The sequence below is a fragment of the Meleagris gallopavo genome, chromosome 3, assembly GCF_905368555.1.
Source record: "Meleagris gallopavo chromosome 3, MGAL_WU_HG_1.1, whole genome shotgun sequence".
NCBI lineage: Eukaryota > Metazoa > Chordata > Aves > Galliformes > Phasianidae > Meleagris > Meleagris gallopavo.
This window is the reverse complement of record NC_139406.1, coordinates 13659816-13674731: the sequence shown is the minus strand read 5'-3', so window position 1 is coordinate 13674731 and position 14916 is coordinate 13659816. Positions and strand designations below refer to the sequence as shown.

Here is a 14916-nt window from a genome sequence, read left to right as displayed (position 1 = left end):
AGAAGGTCTATCTTCCTCTTATTTTAATGCTCATTGTTCTTTCTGACACTGACCTTTTTTTTGCTTTTCATTAGGATCCATTTAGGAACTAGCAGTCTGATTGCCTTTCTCTGTATAACATTAGGTATGTTATGGTTCAGTGGTGAGGCATGCTGTCTTTCCAGAGTGGAAGTGCTAACACAGAATCACAGAATCACACATTCTGGGGGCGGTGTGACAGAGGATATTGGACAAGTTGCTTTCAGTCGTACTGATTTTTTTTTTTTTTTTTTTTTTTTTTAAGTCAGGTCTGAACGCATCTCTGTGCAACAATGTAACCTGGATGAAAAGCAAAGGCTGGATCTTTCTTCGGCTTCTAGCGGAACAAATGGAAAGAGCATTCAGAGTCAGCGTATCTGTATGAGTGCAAGTGAATTGTAAGACTCAGGGCTTTGAGTTTTGTGTAGGCTGCAGTTTTCTTGGAGTGAGCTGCCTTCGTGACTGAAGACATACAGTGAGCTGAATTTATGCTGTATTCAGGTTTCATTCTGGTGGGATTTGATGCAAAACTTGTAAATGTACGACCCTGCATAACTGCCACCAGAGTCACAAATACGAATTTCTCTGAATCAGGCTGCTATCTAAGAAGCAGTGTTGGGAAGGTGAAATACAGAAGCCTCATACAGCCACTTGTGCAACACATAACTGAAGACATACCCTCCAGACCTTGTTCAGCCTCTCCTGTTAAACCCATACTTAAGTGAGGATATGATATATTGCTTTGACTATTACTGCAGAAACGAGTGTATATCCGTACTCAGAGCTGGAGTGAGAATAACAACATGCAGACAATAATGACAGAGTTTCATTCACAGACAATGGGTTTGGAGTCCTTCGATGAAACAGAACACTGCGGATAAAAGGGCTATTTAGGAAGTTTCTGTGTATATGATATTTGTGCTTTTGTCGCTGACTTGCTTCCAATAAGACAAATAACAAGGAAATTGCACCATTTTTATAACCAGTACGGTGAAATAGTATTTAAAGGTCCTTTTATTTCAACATCAAAGCATACATAAAAGAATAATTCATTCCCAATGGAATAACAAGACAAGACAGGACACTTGCTGTCTTTTAAAGCATGAGATATTTCTTTTTTCCACCAAGGACCTGAAGAAAATAGATCAACTTAAAATGACAAACTGATGCCTTTTGTCCTGTTAGCAAAGAAATGCACTCAGTATGAGGAAGAGTGAAATAATTATATCTAAAAAGAAAGAATAAAGATGTACAAGGTAAGTTACATGGAAAAGAATTAAAAATAGTCACTATCAAATGTATATTGCAATTGTATCTGTTCTTTTGAAAGCTTAAATGAATACCACCATTCAATCAAAGAGGAAACCATAACAATTTAAGTGGTTGGAATAATTTTCCTGATTAAATCAGCCCCAAATTCCACTGAATTCAGTACAGAGCCTTTCTTCTACTCCTTTCTCCTTCTCTTCTGCTGCCTTCATTGCATAAAACAAGGACCCTGGGAAGTCTGGATAAGTAGCTCATTCCACACCCTGCCCATGGGATGTCTTGCTGGCAGCTTGTTGGCATCAGCACATGGTGCAGGGTCCCCTTCCACTCAGCTCATATATGCAGACAAGCCTGGTCCGGGAGGCTGCCCTCAATGGAGAGCATGGACAAGGGGTACAGGAGCGAGACTCCCATGCTGCGTGCTTTGCAGCCAGGCCTCAGGCTCAAAGGAGCTTTCCTGCAGCAGCCGGCACGTGCAGAGTGTCAGCCTCTGTGCTCCCATCTGCACGTGTGGGTTTCCATCGCGGCCTCAGCGCTTTGAACAGCCACTTTGTAGGCGAGTAGGGAAGAGGTAAACCAAGTGCCTGGGAGCGGGAAAGGGGGTGGGGAGGAAGGAAAATAAATGTGAGAAAGCTTTAGATGTCGTCCAAGCGTCCATCTGGTGGGTCCTTCTGATGTTTCCTTGCTGAAGGCCTCCCACTGAGCATGTCTCAGAAGGATCCCTCCTTTCTTTCTCTCATGCCAAAAACTGAGTCAGAGGCGGGTTTTGTTAGCAAGGGGTCATGAAAGCTTTGTTCAGCCTGTCCTGTAGCCTGTGCATTTGTTTAGGAGGATATCGAGGCTATCCGAGACCTGACGGTTCATATTCACACAAACTGGAGCAGCCCTAATCTGACTGGGATACACTGGGAAACCAGTGCCTCTGAAATACATCCTAGAAGGTGCCAGGACTGGCCAGATAAAGGCCAGGACTGTCCCAAAGCCTAAGACAACTGCTACACTGGAGAGGGGGTGGGGTGGGTTGCTGATTAGTATTTCCAGTCATATTTCGGGCTGCTCATTCATTCTGACTTAGCTAGGAATAGGAAGCTGGGGAAGCGTTTGCTGTGGGCACAGAAGTCAGGCTTCTGACCCATGGCTGCTCTAGGGGAAGAAAACACCTTGCTGCGTGCCTGCCCTTTTCTTAGCAGATCTGTCTGGGGTTAAGAATTCAGGCTTCACCCATGCACCTTTTCATCTTGATTCTTTGGGGCTCCCCAGAGCAGCTGTGCTGCTCCTGGTTCCTCTGTAAGGTCTTGCAAGGTAGATATTCAGGGAGAATTACATTTTGCAGATGTTCATTTGATGAGGGCTTGGTATTTTACACAGTGGGGGAAGAGTATGTGGTGTAACAGAGCTCTAGGAAGACATGGTGTGAAAGATAAAAGAAACTGGAATACCAGAATGAAAGCAACTGATTTTAGAAAGATTTTCCTTAAAGTTTGGGGTTTATAATCTTCTAAGGGAACAAGAAATAAAAGCAAAAAAAGTAATGTTGCTATTCTACTTGCTTTAACAAACACACAAAAAAGTTTTTTCTTTTTTCCAATTTTATTTTCAGCTTGGGATCCTTAGGTTCAAATTAAATTTAAACAGATGTGCATCAGCTATTTAGTTTCAAATTCTTGAAGAAAAACCATGTCTGCATTTCCACTGATATGAAGTGATACTCAGTCATGTAAAATGAAAGCCATTGTACAATGCAGCTATTTATCATGCTCACTTAAGATAAAGAAACACTTTAAATGAGAATGTAAACATGTCATTAAGGCTTGCTGAAGGAGGACACCAAAAAGGTTACTTTGGAAAACATATGCCTGAAATTAGAAAACAGAAAATGAAGCACTGTAACTGTTAGGACCTCATCCTGGCTGGGAGGGAAAGTGCAAACTGGGGATGAAGGGAGGTACAATAGGATTTCAAGATTGTCTAGTGTCCAGAAGTTATATTAAAAACACTTAAAAAGAAAATACATGGAATTTTATACTACTGAAACACTGGTAGGAGGTTTCTTTTATTAATACAGCATTCAGTTTTCTTCTCAGTGAGGGTTTGGGCTCAAAGTCTTCTCACAGAAAAAAAACACAATTGCTCTTTCCTGTGAGAGATGGGAACACAGGGGCAACTCCTCTGCACTGCTGTAAATCAAAGCATCTCCAGACACATCTGTGCAATGACACCAGCTTGTATGAGATGAAGACATGGCCTAGAGCTTCCAGACAACCGGGTGGTTGCACTGCAATCCATTTTAGTTTGCTCTTTCTGCTGTTATATATATTTTTTCCAGTGTCTATCAGTAACACTGATGAGCACTTAGGACACAGCCTCTGCCATAGCTCAGCTCTGAAGTGGTGTTGGGTGCCTCTGCTGTGCAGAAAGAGGAATGGAAAGGTGATGTGTATGCGTGCAGTCACACTAGCCGCCATTTCACACGTACGTGTATCTTTCCTTCCCTTAGCCCTTTTCCTCCCTTGATTTGAGCTCTTCACAGAATCGCAGAATCACAGACAAGTTTGAGTTGGAATGAACCTTTGAAGGCCACCTAGTCCAACTCCCCTGCAATGAACAGGGACACCTACATCTACATCAGATTGCTCAGAGCCCCTTTCAGCTTGACCTTGAATGTCTCCAGGGACAGGGCATCTGCCACCTCTCTGGGCAACATCACTGCCCTTATCATAAAAAAACTCTTCTAGTCCTGAATGATTTCCTTGCTTCTCTTTTCACTATAGCATTCCTGTTTCCTCATTATGCCTTCCCTTTAGAGGAAACAGTAACATTTTTAAATGTCTAGGAGATGTTATTCAGAGGAACTTTTGTCTTTCCATTTTCTCCTGAGCTGATTTAATTCCCTCCCTGGTACTTCAACAGGTATAGTATCCTTACTGTCTCCTCTGCCAAAACCTGAAACCTTTCTCCGGTCATTCCTTGCTCCAGTTATATCCTACTCTTTGAATTGGGCCCATTTTTCTCCAGGTCCCTCAGTCTGCTCCAAATCCCTCAGGCAAACCCACCACCTCACACAATTTATTTCCTGCGTTCCTGGTTCTGTGTTGTTTTCATCTCTTCTTTTGCCCCCAGAAGTATTTGAACTCTACAAGCGCTTTGCGTTTCATACCTTACCTAAAATAGCACTTTTATTTCTACTCCGTTCTTTCCTGCCCTTGGTGATCTGCCGTGACTGCTCCTTTTGTCTACTTTCCCCACTCCCATCTGGGGGCCTCTTTCCATGCTGCCTTCTGATTAATGTGTGTCAATGCCCTCCATTTCCTTCTCCAAATCACTTCTTGAAAGCCCACCTATTCCATGAAATGTAACCATTTGAAAATTACCTCTTTGAGTCTGGCGAGGAGCAATTTCAACTTATGTGATGGCGTGAAGCCAGTACAAAACCAGTACAACCATTGCTTTCGTGTTTGGTTTGGTCACTGATCCCTCTTCTGCTGCAACACCAAGCTTCTCTGGTGATTATTTTCACCTGTGTCATAGACACCCTTGAGCCATTAAGAAGGAAGGATGTGTGACGGTGTCTCTATTTCCCTAATTTCTTGGGTTTGCAGGGATAAAATGGCTTGTGGATAGGTCACTGAGCCCACTCTGTGCCTCATGGGCCATCACCCCTTCCCATCATCTCTTCTCATCCTCTACTTCTCTTCTGTATGTGCCGGTTGAGCTCTGTGATGGACAAGTTTAATGAGTGCAAAGTCTTCCCACCATTGAGATCCTGTGCAAAGCAGGTATTTCTCTGCTGTGGAAGAATTCCCACGTGGAACAATTTGGGGACAGGGTTTTTGGGCTTTCAATTTTTGGTCAGTATTGTGTTTCTCAGTGCAGCAGGCAAAGTTTCAGTGCTTCATAAATACTATTCGCTCTAATAACTCAATAATAATAATTTTTTTTAATGGCTTCATTTTTTATAGGTGCAATTATGTTGCATGTATTTAATAAATTTAATTTAAAGACATCTCTTTGCAAAACTCCTCAAATTAAGTTGCAATTATGCCTTTTCCTATGCAAAGGATTATGAGTGTATATTGGATGTAGTCTTACATTTTTTTATTTCTCTCTGATCCAGCCAAACTCTTATAAGAAGTATTTTACTTACATTTAAACCACGTCCCATTGATATCATGGGAGCTTCAACATGACTGTGTTCAGGAGTATTTATTTTGGCTGTTGCATCATTACATATTTAGACGAGAGGAAATAGCTGTGTGCCTTCTAAATTGCTAACACTAAGGGGAGCACTTAATCTTTAGAATATCTTAACTATAAATCCAACATCAACACGTGTGTCAGAAAACACATGGATTATTTGTGCCTAAATATTCAAGGATTATGATTAATGTTTAATGTAAATCATACACTAAATGCATGGAAATTGAATGCCAGTTGCTTTAGGTTCCATTAAAGGACTTTTAAACCTATGTTTAATGATATTCTTGAAATATCTTCTGTATACCTCCTGCCATCTGTGCTTCCTCATGGCTGTAAGTCTCTCCATGTCAAGCACTATGTCTTTTCTCCCAGTCTCCAGGCTTTGAGTCAGTCACCCTTGGAACACTGAACATGGGGAGGGAGAATGCGAGTGAAAAGAAAGGACTGTGCTTTGCCTGCAGTTCACAGCTGGCTGAGTCAGCCAAGGGGATGCAAGGGGAGTCACAAAAGTGGCTGGAAAAAGTGAGCTATTTCCCTGACACTTAGCTGTAGTCACAGGCAAGATGGACGTATGGGTCCTAATTCTTCAGACTCTTCTTCCTGCAGCTCCCAAGATGCCTTCCAAAAATCTGTTCCTTACTGGTTCCTGTGGCTTGCTGAAGATCTGAGACTGCCCAGACAGCCCCATCAAGTGTCTCTAGGGATGGGGGCATCCATAACCTCTCTATCATTAGAGAAATGCCCAGAAATTTCAATGGTATGTGAGATCAGAAGTGTTGGAAATCACAAGCAGCTCTCATATACATGTTGATTCCTCTGAGCAAAGTAGTGCCTGTCTGCATCCTGTGGCCACTAACAGTGGAACAGGTGTGGGGATGTTTATTCTGTGTGAAAATATCTCCTGTGTTTTTGTTGTTGTTATCTTGGATTCTGAGATAACTTCACTGGAGTATCTCAGGGATAAGTAGTTGATTATTCACTCGTTTTTACTGTGAAGGATCTACCTACCATTCCAGTATCACCCTAATGATGTGAGCAGATATGCACAGTTTGTTAAATAGGTTGTAATTTGTTGATAAGCTGAGGAAGGACTTAGCTATGATACTACTAGTAGGTATGACAGTTCTACACTTCTGTTGTCTCTGCAGTGGTATTTTATATTCCACTCTTCCTGGGAAGCAGGATGATTAATCCCCTTCAAATTATAGCAGAATTCATGGGGACATTTGAGGGGCTGCTATAGGCAGACCAAGAGCAAAGAGTTGTAAGGTACTGGAGAAAACCATCATTGATTGGTTCTTAAGTTCAAGTCAGAAATTCTATGACAACTTTCCTCGTCTCAGAAGTGAAAGTGCATTGATTAAATGGAGGCGCTATCCTGATGCAAGCTTAAAACTTATATTCCAGGCTTTGCCTTGCAGTTCAGTATGCAATATCTCCCTTGACCTTGCAGGCAAAATGCAGCGGACTGTGTGCTATGGGATCCAGCTGAGAATTCTGGCAGTGAATTAAGAAAGTCAGATTTCATTTTGAAAAGTGATGGTGATCATCACCATCAGTTAGGAAGTTCACCTACATGTTTTTATTGCAGCATTCCAACAATGGTGATTGCTGTCTTGTTTCAAAGCACTGCCTTGGCAAAAGGGAATTAATGCTTCAGATTTTACTTCATTGACAAATGGCCTGCAGTTAGCCACTGCCTACTTTCAGTAACTGATATACTGGAAAATAAGCAGAAACATTTTTGCTTAATTATGTGACTGTAGTGGCTGTGATTTACCTTGTGATTGCTGTGCACATGTAGACTATTCAAGGAACAGAGCTGATTTTGGAACTCACTACCACACTATGACTTACTAATGTTATAATTTAGGAACACCAGTAATTGCAATAGCTTTTCTCTCACTCCTTTTTTTTTTTTTTTTTTTAAAGAGGCATTTTTCTTTATTTCTATTATTTTGAGTTATTTGAGTCTCGTGTTCAATTTTCTTTTTATGACTGAGGGTTGCAACAGCTCATCTCTATTCCTGACTATTGCCAAGTGAGGTTTTAGGCAGTATGCAACACTCCAGGTCCCATGATGAGGAATAACTCATGAAGCATTTAAATTGTTCATCGACCACAGGCATGTGATGAAGAGTGATTTGAGTGAGAAGGACTCAACTGGGCTGCTGTGCTGCCCTGGCTGCATAGTCCTGCTCCTGCATTCAGAACAGTGGGAAACAGCTAAGTCCAGCGTCTACAATGAATTTACTCCAACTGATGAATCCGAAGTGGGTTTCTTGATAAGCATTGGACTAATTAAGTCTTCTGGGATTTAATTTTACTTGAAAAATACAAGACAGAGCAAAGCATGAAATAATAGCTTCTCATTCCATCACTTCAACATTGTGCTGTTTGTATAGCCTGGACGGTGATGTCTCATTTTAGACCCACAGAATCATAGAATATTTTAGAGTTAAAAGATTACATTACTAGTAACAAGTAAATGCCACGCATGTCTTTTGGCTGCGCTCTCTCAGTCTGTGTTGTGTGTAATGGGATCTGAGATCTCTGGAGTCTGCTTGTGTGCAGATGGACATATTTCTGGTAAGTGTGATCAACACCGCTGAGATTCGCTGTAGATCACTGCTATTTTAAATAAACAAACGTGTGTCTTATGTATCATCTACAGAGCCTTTCCTGTTCCCAAGCCCACACACTCACAGTATGAGAGCAGGCATGTCTGTGCTTCCTTGTTTTGATGAAGTGGGGGTTGGTCTTTTCTCCGAGGTAACAGTGACAGGATAAGAGACAGCACCAAGGTAGGTTCAGGTTGGATATTAGGAAAAGCTTCTTCTCCAAAAGAGTGGTCAGGTGCTGGAATGGGCTGCCCAGGGAGGTGGTGGAGTCACACCCTGGAGGTGTTCTAGAAGCATGTGGATGTGTTACTAAGGAACATAGCTAGTGAGCAGTAGGTGGATGGTCATACTTAGAGTTTTTTTCCAACCTTAATGATTCTGTGATTCTAATTTCCTTCAGTACTCCTTCTGTGATGTATTTGGATAAAACTTAGCCAGACAATCAGAGAAAAAAAGTTGGAATGCCTTTTTTCAAAACGCAACAGCTTAGCATCACATCTATCCTAAAACATTAGAAGCAAAACTAGCAATATACTCAGCGACACTCACTTGACCAAACTGATGGACAGACTGCATGGGCTACTGGATATTTGTTTTATCATTAGGCTGCAATTAATCCAAATGCTTAACACATCTGGTAAAATTACTACTTTTCCCACACTAAAATGCTGTTGTTTGCAAGTTTTGCAGAGTGGTATTAACAAATATAGTCTTTACAGTTAATTTCACTAGTGTGTGAGCAAATGTTTGGTTTTGGGAAGAGATGTTGCATGGTTACCAGGTTTTGCTGCTCAGAATTATGTGAAGAGGCAGCAGTCCAAAGTGAATTAAATGGAGTTTGCTGCTCTCTTGGTTTTCTGATTAGAGGAAATCCTTGAGGCAGAAATTAGTTTTATTTGACATTCCAGAAGAACTAATTTATCTGCATATTCTGTGGCCTACTCTGTGCCAAGAGACTGGCATAGATAGGTAAATAAAACTTTTTATGTTTTGAGGCTAGCTACATGTAGTACCACTTGTGGTTTTTTTTTTTTTTTTTCCCATTAAATCAAATGGTGCCACCATTCAGGACTAGAAGAGAGATATCATGTGACAGAAGAGGTCCACAATCAACTGCATTATTACTAGAGGCATGTTTGATGCATAGCACGTAACCCACAGGGCAGAGGATGGCTGATACATCAGTCTGAATTCATTATTCCCACTCAATCGTGAGGGCTCAACATGTCCATATCCTTTTTTATAATGGAGGCAGGAGTGGATATTCTAGCCCCATACAAACAAAGTTGCTCTCAGTGAACCACAGCATGCCATATCACCATCTGGAGCGCATTTCGGAGAGAGCAATCAGTGCTGTTGTCTATCACTTTTCTCTACCAACAGCTGTTTCCTGCCAAGCTCCTTCTCTCCAACCCTCCACTGCTGTCTACTCAGTTGGGTCCTCCCAGGCCTCTCAGACCACAAGCAGCCAGCCAGGGACAGCTGTGCAGCACACGAACGAACAGTTCACTACACAGAACTGAGCAGTATATCAGCTTTGTGTGGCCCCCTCTCACCTGGATTCCAACCTTGTAAAAGTAATAAAAACACAGAAATACACAAGTAATACTGCATGACTTATTTTTCCCTTGGGGAGAAGCATATAGATGGGTAGCCCATATCACTTCTGCCTCCTGATGATTTCCAGTGCTGATGCTGAAGAGTGTAGGCAGCGTGTATGTTGGTCACCAGTAATCTACATCACCTCTACCATCACAAAAATATTCATAGGCACATCCTATTCAAAATACTCAAGTTTTGGAAAAAAACAAGATACCATCCTGCTTGTTTCAGACACCATACTAAACTGTGTTTCACCAGCTACACAGCAGTCTCCATTGAAAGCCATGGTAAAGTGAGTACTGAAAAGCTCAGCACTTATACATGCTTTGACCATAAGATGGAGATATTGGGCTGCAAAAGAAATTATGGACTTCACTGCCTCACCACTTTGGTTAGTGTGGGCTTGTTTAAAGAAAAGTGATGATGGTTATTCTTAGCTAAAACTAGCTTTGTGGTCAGAATTAGAGAAGAGCCAAACCAGGATAGCAAAGTGCTAGAAATATGAAATCCTAGTTTTAAAGTGCATTGTTAACTGTGAAAATGTAGGCAGTTAATATAATATTTTCAACAGAGGATTAGGGTCTGCATTTGCTTCCCCCAAAAAATATTGAAACATCATACTTCCAAATAGCAAAGGTATACTCCTTTCTGATGAATGGAAGATTATATATAACATTCAAAGGCAAGAAAAAGTGGCTTGTGGATAACAGTCTAAATGTACAATCTATATCATATTGTTGTATTATAATCTTTAAGTGTATCATCATAGCCTGTGTTTCAGTCATCATCTAGCTCTCTGCAAGAGGTTCCTGGTGCAGCACCTGAACAGGGCACTAATGGGGAGAATATGATTTCACCTTAAAAAACATATAAAAATAGCTCCTTAACTCATCTGATCCACTGCTCTCTGTGGGTTTGTAGTGGGCATCACTGAGAATGGTCTGGCTCCATCTTTCTTACTCCCTCCCTCCAGGTATTTATGGACATTGATAAGACTCTCTGAGCTTTCCTTCCATTAGGCTGAACAATCCTAGCTCTCTCAGTCTTTTCTCCTGTATGGGGTGCCTCAATCCCTTCAACACCCTCCAGCATGTCCGTGTATCTCCGGTACTGGGGAACCTGGATCTGGAACCAGGGTTTCCCATGTGTCTCACCAGCACTGAGTAAAGGGTAGGGATCCATCCTTTGACTTGATGGTAACACCCTTCCTAATGCAGCTCAGGATTCTGTTGGCCTTTGCCAACAGCAAAGGTTAATCATTGGTTCATGGGCACTTTGGTGTCTAAGGTCTCTTTCTACAAAGCTGCTTTCCCAGCTGGTCAGCACACAGTCTCTACTGGGGTGTGGGATTATTCATCTTCATATGCAGGACTTTGCATTTGCCTTTCATGAGGGTCTAGATGGCTCCTCTCTCCAGCCTGCTGAAGTCCCTCTGAATGGCAGCTCACCAATGGGACATATCAGCTACTACTCTCAGTTTTATATCGTCTGCAAATGTACTGAGGGTGCACTCTGTCCCATCATCAAGGTTATTAATGAAGACGTTTAACAGTATTGGTCCCAGTATTGACCTCTAGGGCACACCATTAGTGACTGGCCTCCAGCTGGACTTTGTGTTGCTGATTACAACCCTTTGAGCCTGGTGGTTCAGTCAGTTTTTACTCTGTCTTGCTGTCCGCTTATCTAGCTTGTACTTCATCAGTTTGTCAATGAGGATATAATAGAAGACTGATGAAAGCCTTAATAAATACAATATAAACGAAATTTGACATTTTCTCTTCATCCACTGAGATAGATATTTTGTTGTAGATGGCCGCTAGTTTGGCTGAATATGCTTTCCCCTTTTTAAATCCATTCTGACCGCTCTCAGTCACATTTTTGTCCTTAATATGCTTAGGAATGATTTCCCAAGTAGTTTTCTTGATCACATTCCCAGGGATTGAGATGAGGCTGACAATTCCCTGCATCATCCTTTTTGCAGTAATACCTTTTTTTTTTTTTTTTTTTTTCCTTTTTACAGTCCTCAGGATATTACCCCCATGATTTTTCAAAGATTACCAAGAGGGGACTCGCAACATCATCAACTCCTTCAGCCCATGCGTGTGCCTGCCATTCAGGCCCATAGTTTTATGTAGATCTGATTTGCTTAAATATTCCCTACCCAGGTCCTCCTCTATCAAGGGTAAGTTTTCCTTGCTTCAGATTTCCCCATTGGTTTCTGGAACCCAGGATGTTTTTCCTAATCTTCATCTTACTGCTTGTGTATTTGTGGAAATCCTTGCTGCTGCCTTTCATGTCCCTCATTAGATTAAAATCTGCGTGGGCTTTGGCTTTTCTAACCCTATCCTGACACACTAGCACAGTGTCACTGTATACTTCCTGGATCACCTGCCTCAGCTTCTACCTCTTTTACACCTTTTTATATTTTTATTTAGTCAAGGTCTCCCTGTTCATCCATGCAGGCCTCCTGTTGCCTTCGCTTAATTACTGATTTGTTAGGAGGACAGCTCTTCTGGACCTCTCCTCTCTCCATGGACTACCAACAGATAAATCCTTCAACATGTCAAAGTTTGCTCTCCTGAATTCTGAAGTTATGACACTGTATTTTTATCTTGTATACTTCCCTCAGGATGCTGAACTCCACTATCTTGCAGTCACTGTAGCCATGGCTGTTTCGATCTTAACATCACCAGTTGGTTTTTCCTTGTTTGAAAGTAATAGGCCAAGCACAATATCCCTCTTATTTGGTTCATTCTCTGCATGTATTAAGAGGTCCTCCTTAAAGGTTTGTGGTTTTCCATGAGTAAGGAATCTTGATTATCAGAGTTAATCTGAATTTACCACATCAGCAATAGGTAGTAGGCAATTAGCATCTAAGGATAAGTGGAAAAAATTCACAGGTAGAATGCCTCCAAGTAATGGCAAGAAAACACAATTTTACTTCTATATTAATTTTTCTGTCTAGAACCAGAAAACTCAGCAATTATATCCAATTTCCTGTATGTGTGTGATCACCCAGATTCAAAACAAGGGCTGAGGCTTAAGATCAAACTTTATCCTCAACCCTTCCTTCTTGTGATCTGACTTCCATAAGAAATAAACCTGGGTAGGGAGGAACAACAGTAATAATTTCAGCAGACTGCCAACCTGGGCACATGGGGTACTGCTGTAGTTCCTGCTGCAAAGTTCCCTTAAGCAACATTTCTCCTCTCCAAAGCTGTGCAAGTTAGGCAGCATAAATACCCAAGCAGGTACAGTGCCATGCAGTGGTCCTGTGGCAGCTTTGTTCTCTAAATCACAGAGTTAGCTTCTGCGTGTCAACGTGGATGTAGGTATCAAGCTGCAGCTAGCGTTTTTTTGTGTGTGTGTGTGTGTGAAGATAAGCAATACTACTGACACTGGAAATTACTCTTGCCAAGGAGATTTTGAGTTTTATGAAGCTAAGCTGGGGAGTAGTGGTGTAAGCAACCCATCTGGAGTTACATGATAGATGTGCAGTACAGCCAGGAAAAGCACCCGGGCGCCCTGACGCTGGGCCCATGCTGCCTCCCTTCTGCAGCCACCACACTCCTTAAGGTATTTTATTGCTTATGTCTTTCAGGACATGTGAAAAAGGCTTAAAATACACAAGATAAATTATCCAACATGATTCTCTGGAAAATGTTGTGTATCTTAAATGCAGCCAAAGTGCAGAGTGTATGCCAGTTGTAACAGTAATCACTCATTTTCTGTTTTGACCTAGCTGAGAAATTACAGGCTTGGAAAGCAGTAATTTGAATGTAAGAATCTCTGTCACTTCAAAGGTTTTTTTTTTTCTTTTTCCTTTCTGGGAGCAGTATATGTGCTATGTGAGTTGTTTCTCTGTTTGTTCAGAACACAGCCTGCTTCATCTAGCCCTGCTCCCTGAAAGTCGTTGATCTACAGGAGATGCACAATTATACTGTATCTCACTTCCTGCGCAGTTAAGAGTCCATATCAGCAATTCACTGAGAAGCCAGCAGTGGAACTGGTAAAAGTTAAACATCAGAAGACCAGTGAACTGCGAAAGAATTTCTCACTGTTTCCAGGTCAAGTATTCCTAGGTTGTTTTGTTTTGACTGTGGCTTCTAGACGTGGATCATGTCAACATACAGGGTTGACACCGAGGCATCCATTTAATAAACATTTGTATGTGTGAGTGTGTATGCGTGTATGCTCGCATGTGTGCGTGTGTTAACTGCTCTTATCTAATAACCAGCCTTAGTAGGTGGATACATCCCACACTTTAAAAAGTGTATTGCCCACAGGACAAGCTGAGGACGCAAATTTACCAGAAACAACACTCTGGAATGCGTTTGTGGTTGTAGTGTGCATTTCATGCTATCCTGTTCTAAGCTTGTGTTGTTATTTCTATTTTTAACAGCAGGGCAACTGCATCACTCAACTTTTGGCACAATTAACTGAAATAGAGTAAAATGTTCTTTACACCACAAGTTTTAATAATGTAGTAAGCTATATTAAAAATATTCCCTCACATTTATTATTTCTTACAAATTAAAACACCTGAAAGATTTTCATCTGATGCTTTGAAAAGCTTCTCTTAAGTAAGCTGCAAAGAGAAGTTGAGAAAATATTATAGCAGGTACCCATAGATATATCAGTGTCCAATGATCAAAATGATACACAAAGCTATAGGCAATTAAAGACAGTTATTTTCAATCACACACGAAAAAATTGTAGTTGAGACCTAAGTGCTTATGTAGGCTCTGTGCACTGTTAGCAATGCCAGTGTATATTAGCATTTTAATTTACATGTCTTCAATGTAATCTTATTTCTGAAAATTGAGACAAATCAATTCAAAATCTTATATTCATTTGTCATGCTTATGGCATTTTCATGTTCATTATATTTCCTTGGTTAGGCTTGTATTTTGTATTGATTGGTATATTCTAAATTTGAACTGAAGGGTTCAAATGTGAATGTTGAAGTCAGCAAGTGATCTTGCATGTTGTGCAATGACACAGCTCTTTCCAGCATGAATGCTGTTGCTTCCTTTGAGCACTTTCACATGCAGCTCTACATTTTCTATAGGTCTTGGCAATCTTTGGGTTAAGCCAGAAAAAGCATGGCTCCTATGCGGCTGACTTCTCATATCTCACGAGAAGCAAAGCGTGGGGGCCCAAAATATGATTTTTAATTAATTAAACTGTGGTATAAACCACTGTTTTC

General features: G+C 41.2%; 1 protein-coding gene across 3 annotated transcripts in view; it reads left to right on the top strand.

Moving 5' to 3' along the window:
• LOC116216427 (uncharacterized) overlaps nucleotides 1–2261 on the top strand; it is a 53787-nt gene extending 51526 nt beyond the window's left edge. The window contains exon 5 of one of the 3 annotated variants that reach the window (XR_014882315.1): nucleotides 284–2261. Coding sequence is in view for 2 of the 3 variants with exons in the window: in XM_085220299.1 (XP_085076425.1) it covers nucleotides 284–403 (120 nt within the window). In the remaining variant the exon portion in view is untranslated. The remainder of the gene's footprint in view (nucleotides 1–283) is intronic. The other 2 variants (XM_085220302.1, XM_085220299.1) reach the window with 2 other exon arrangements.
• Nucleotides 2262–14916: the final 12655 nt, after the last annotated feature.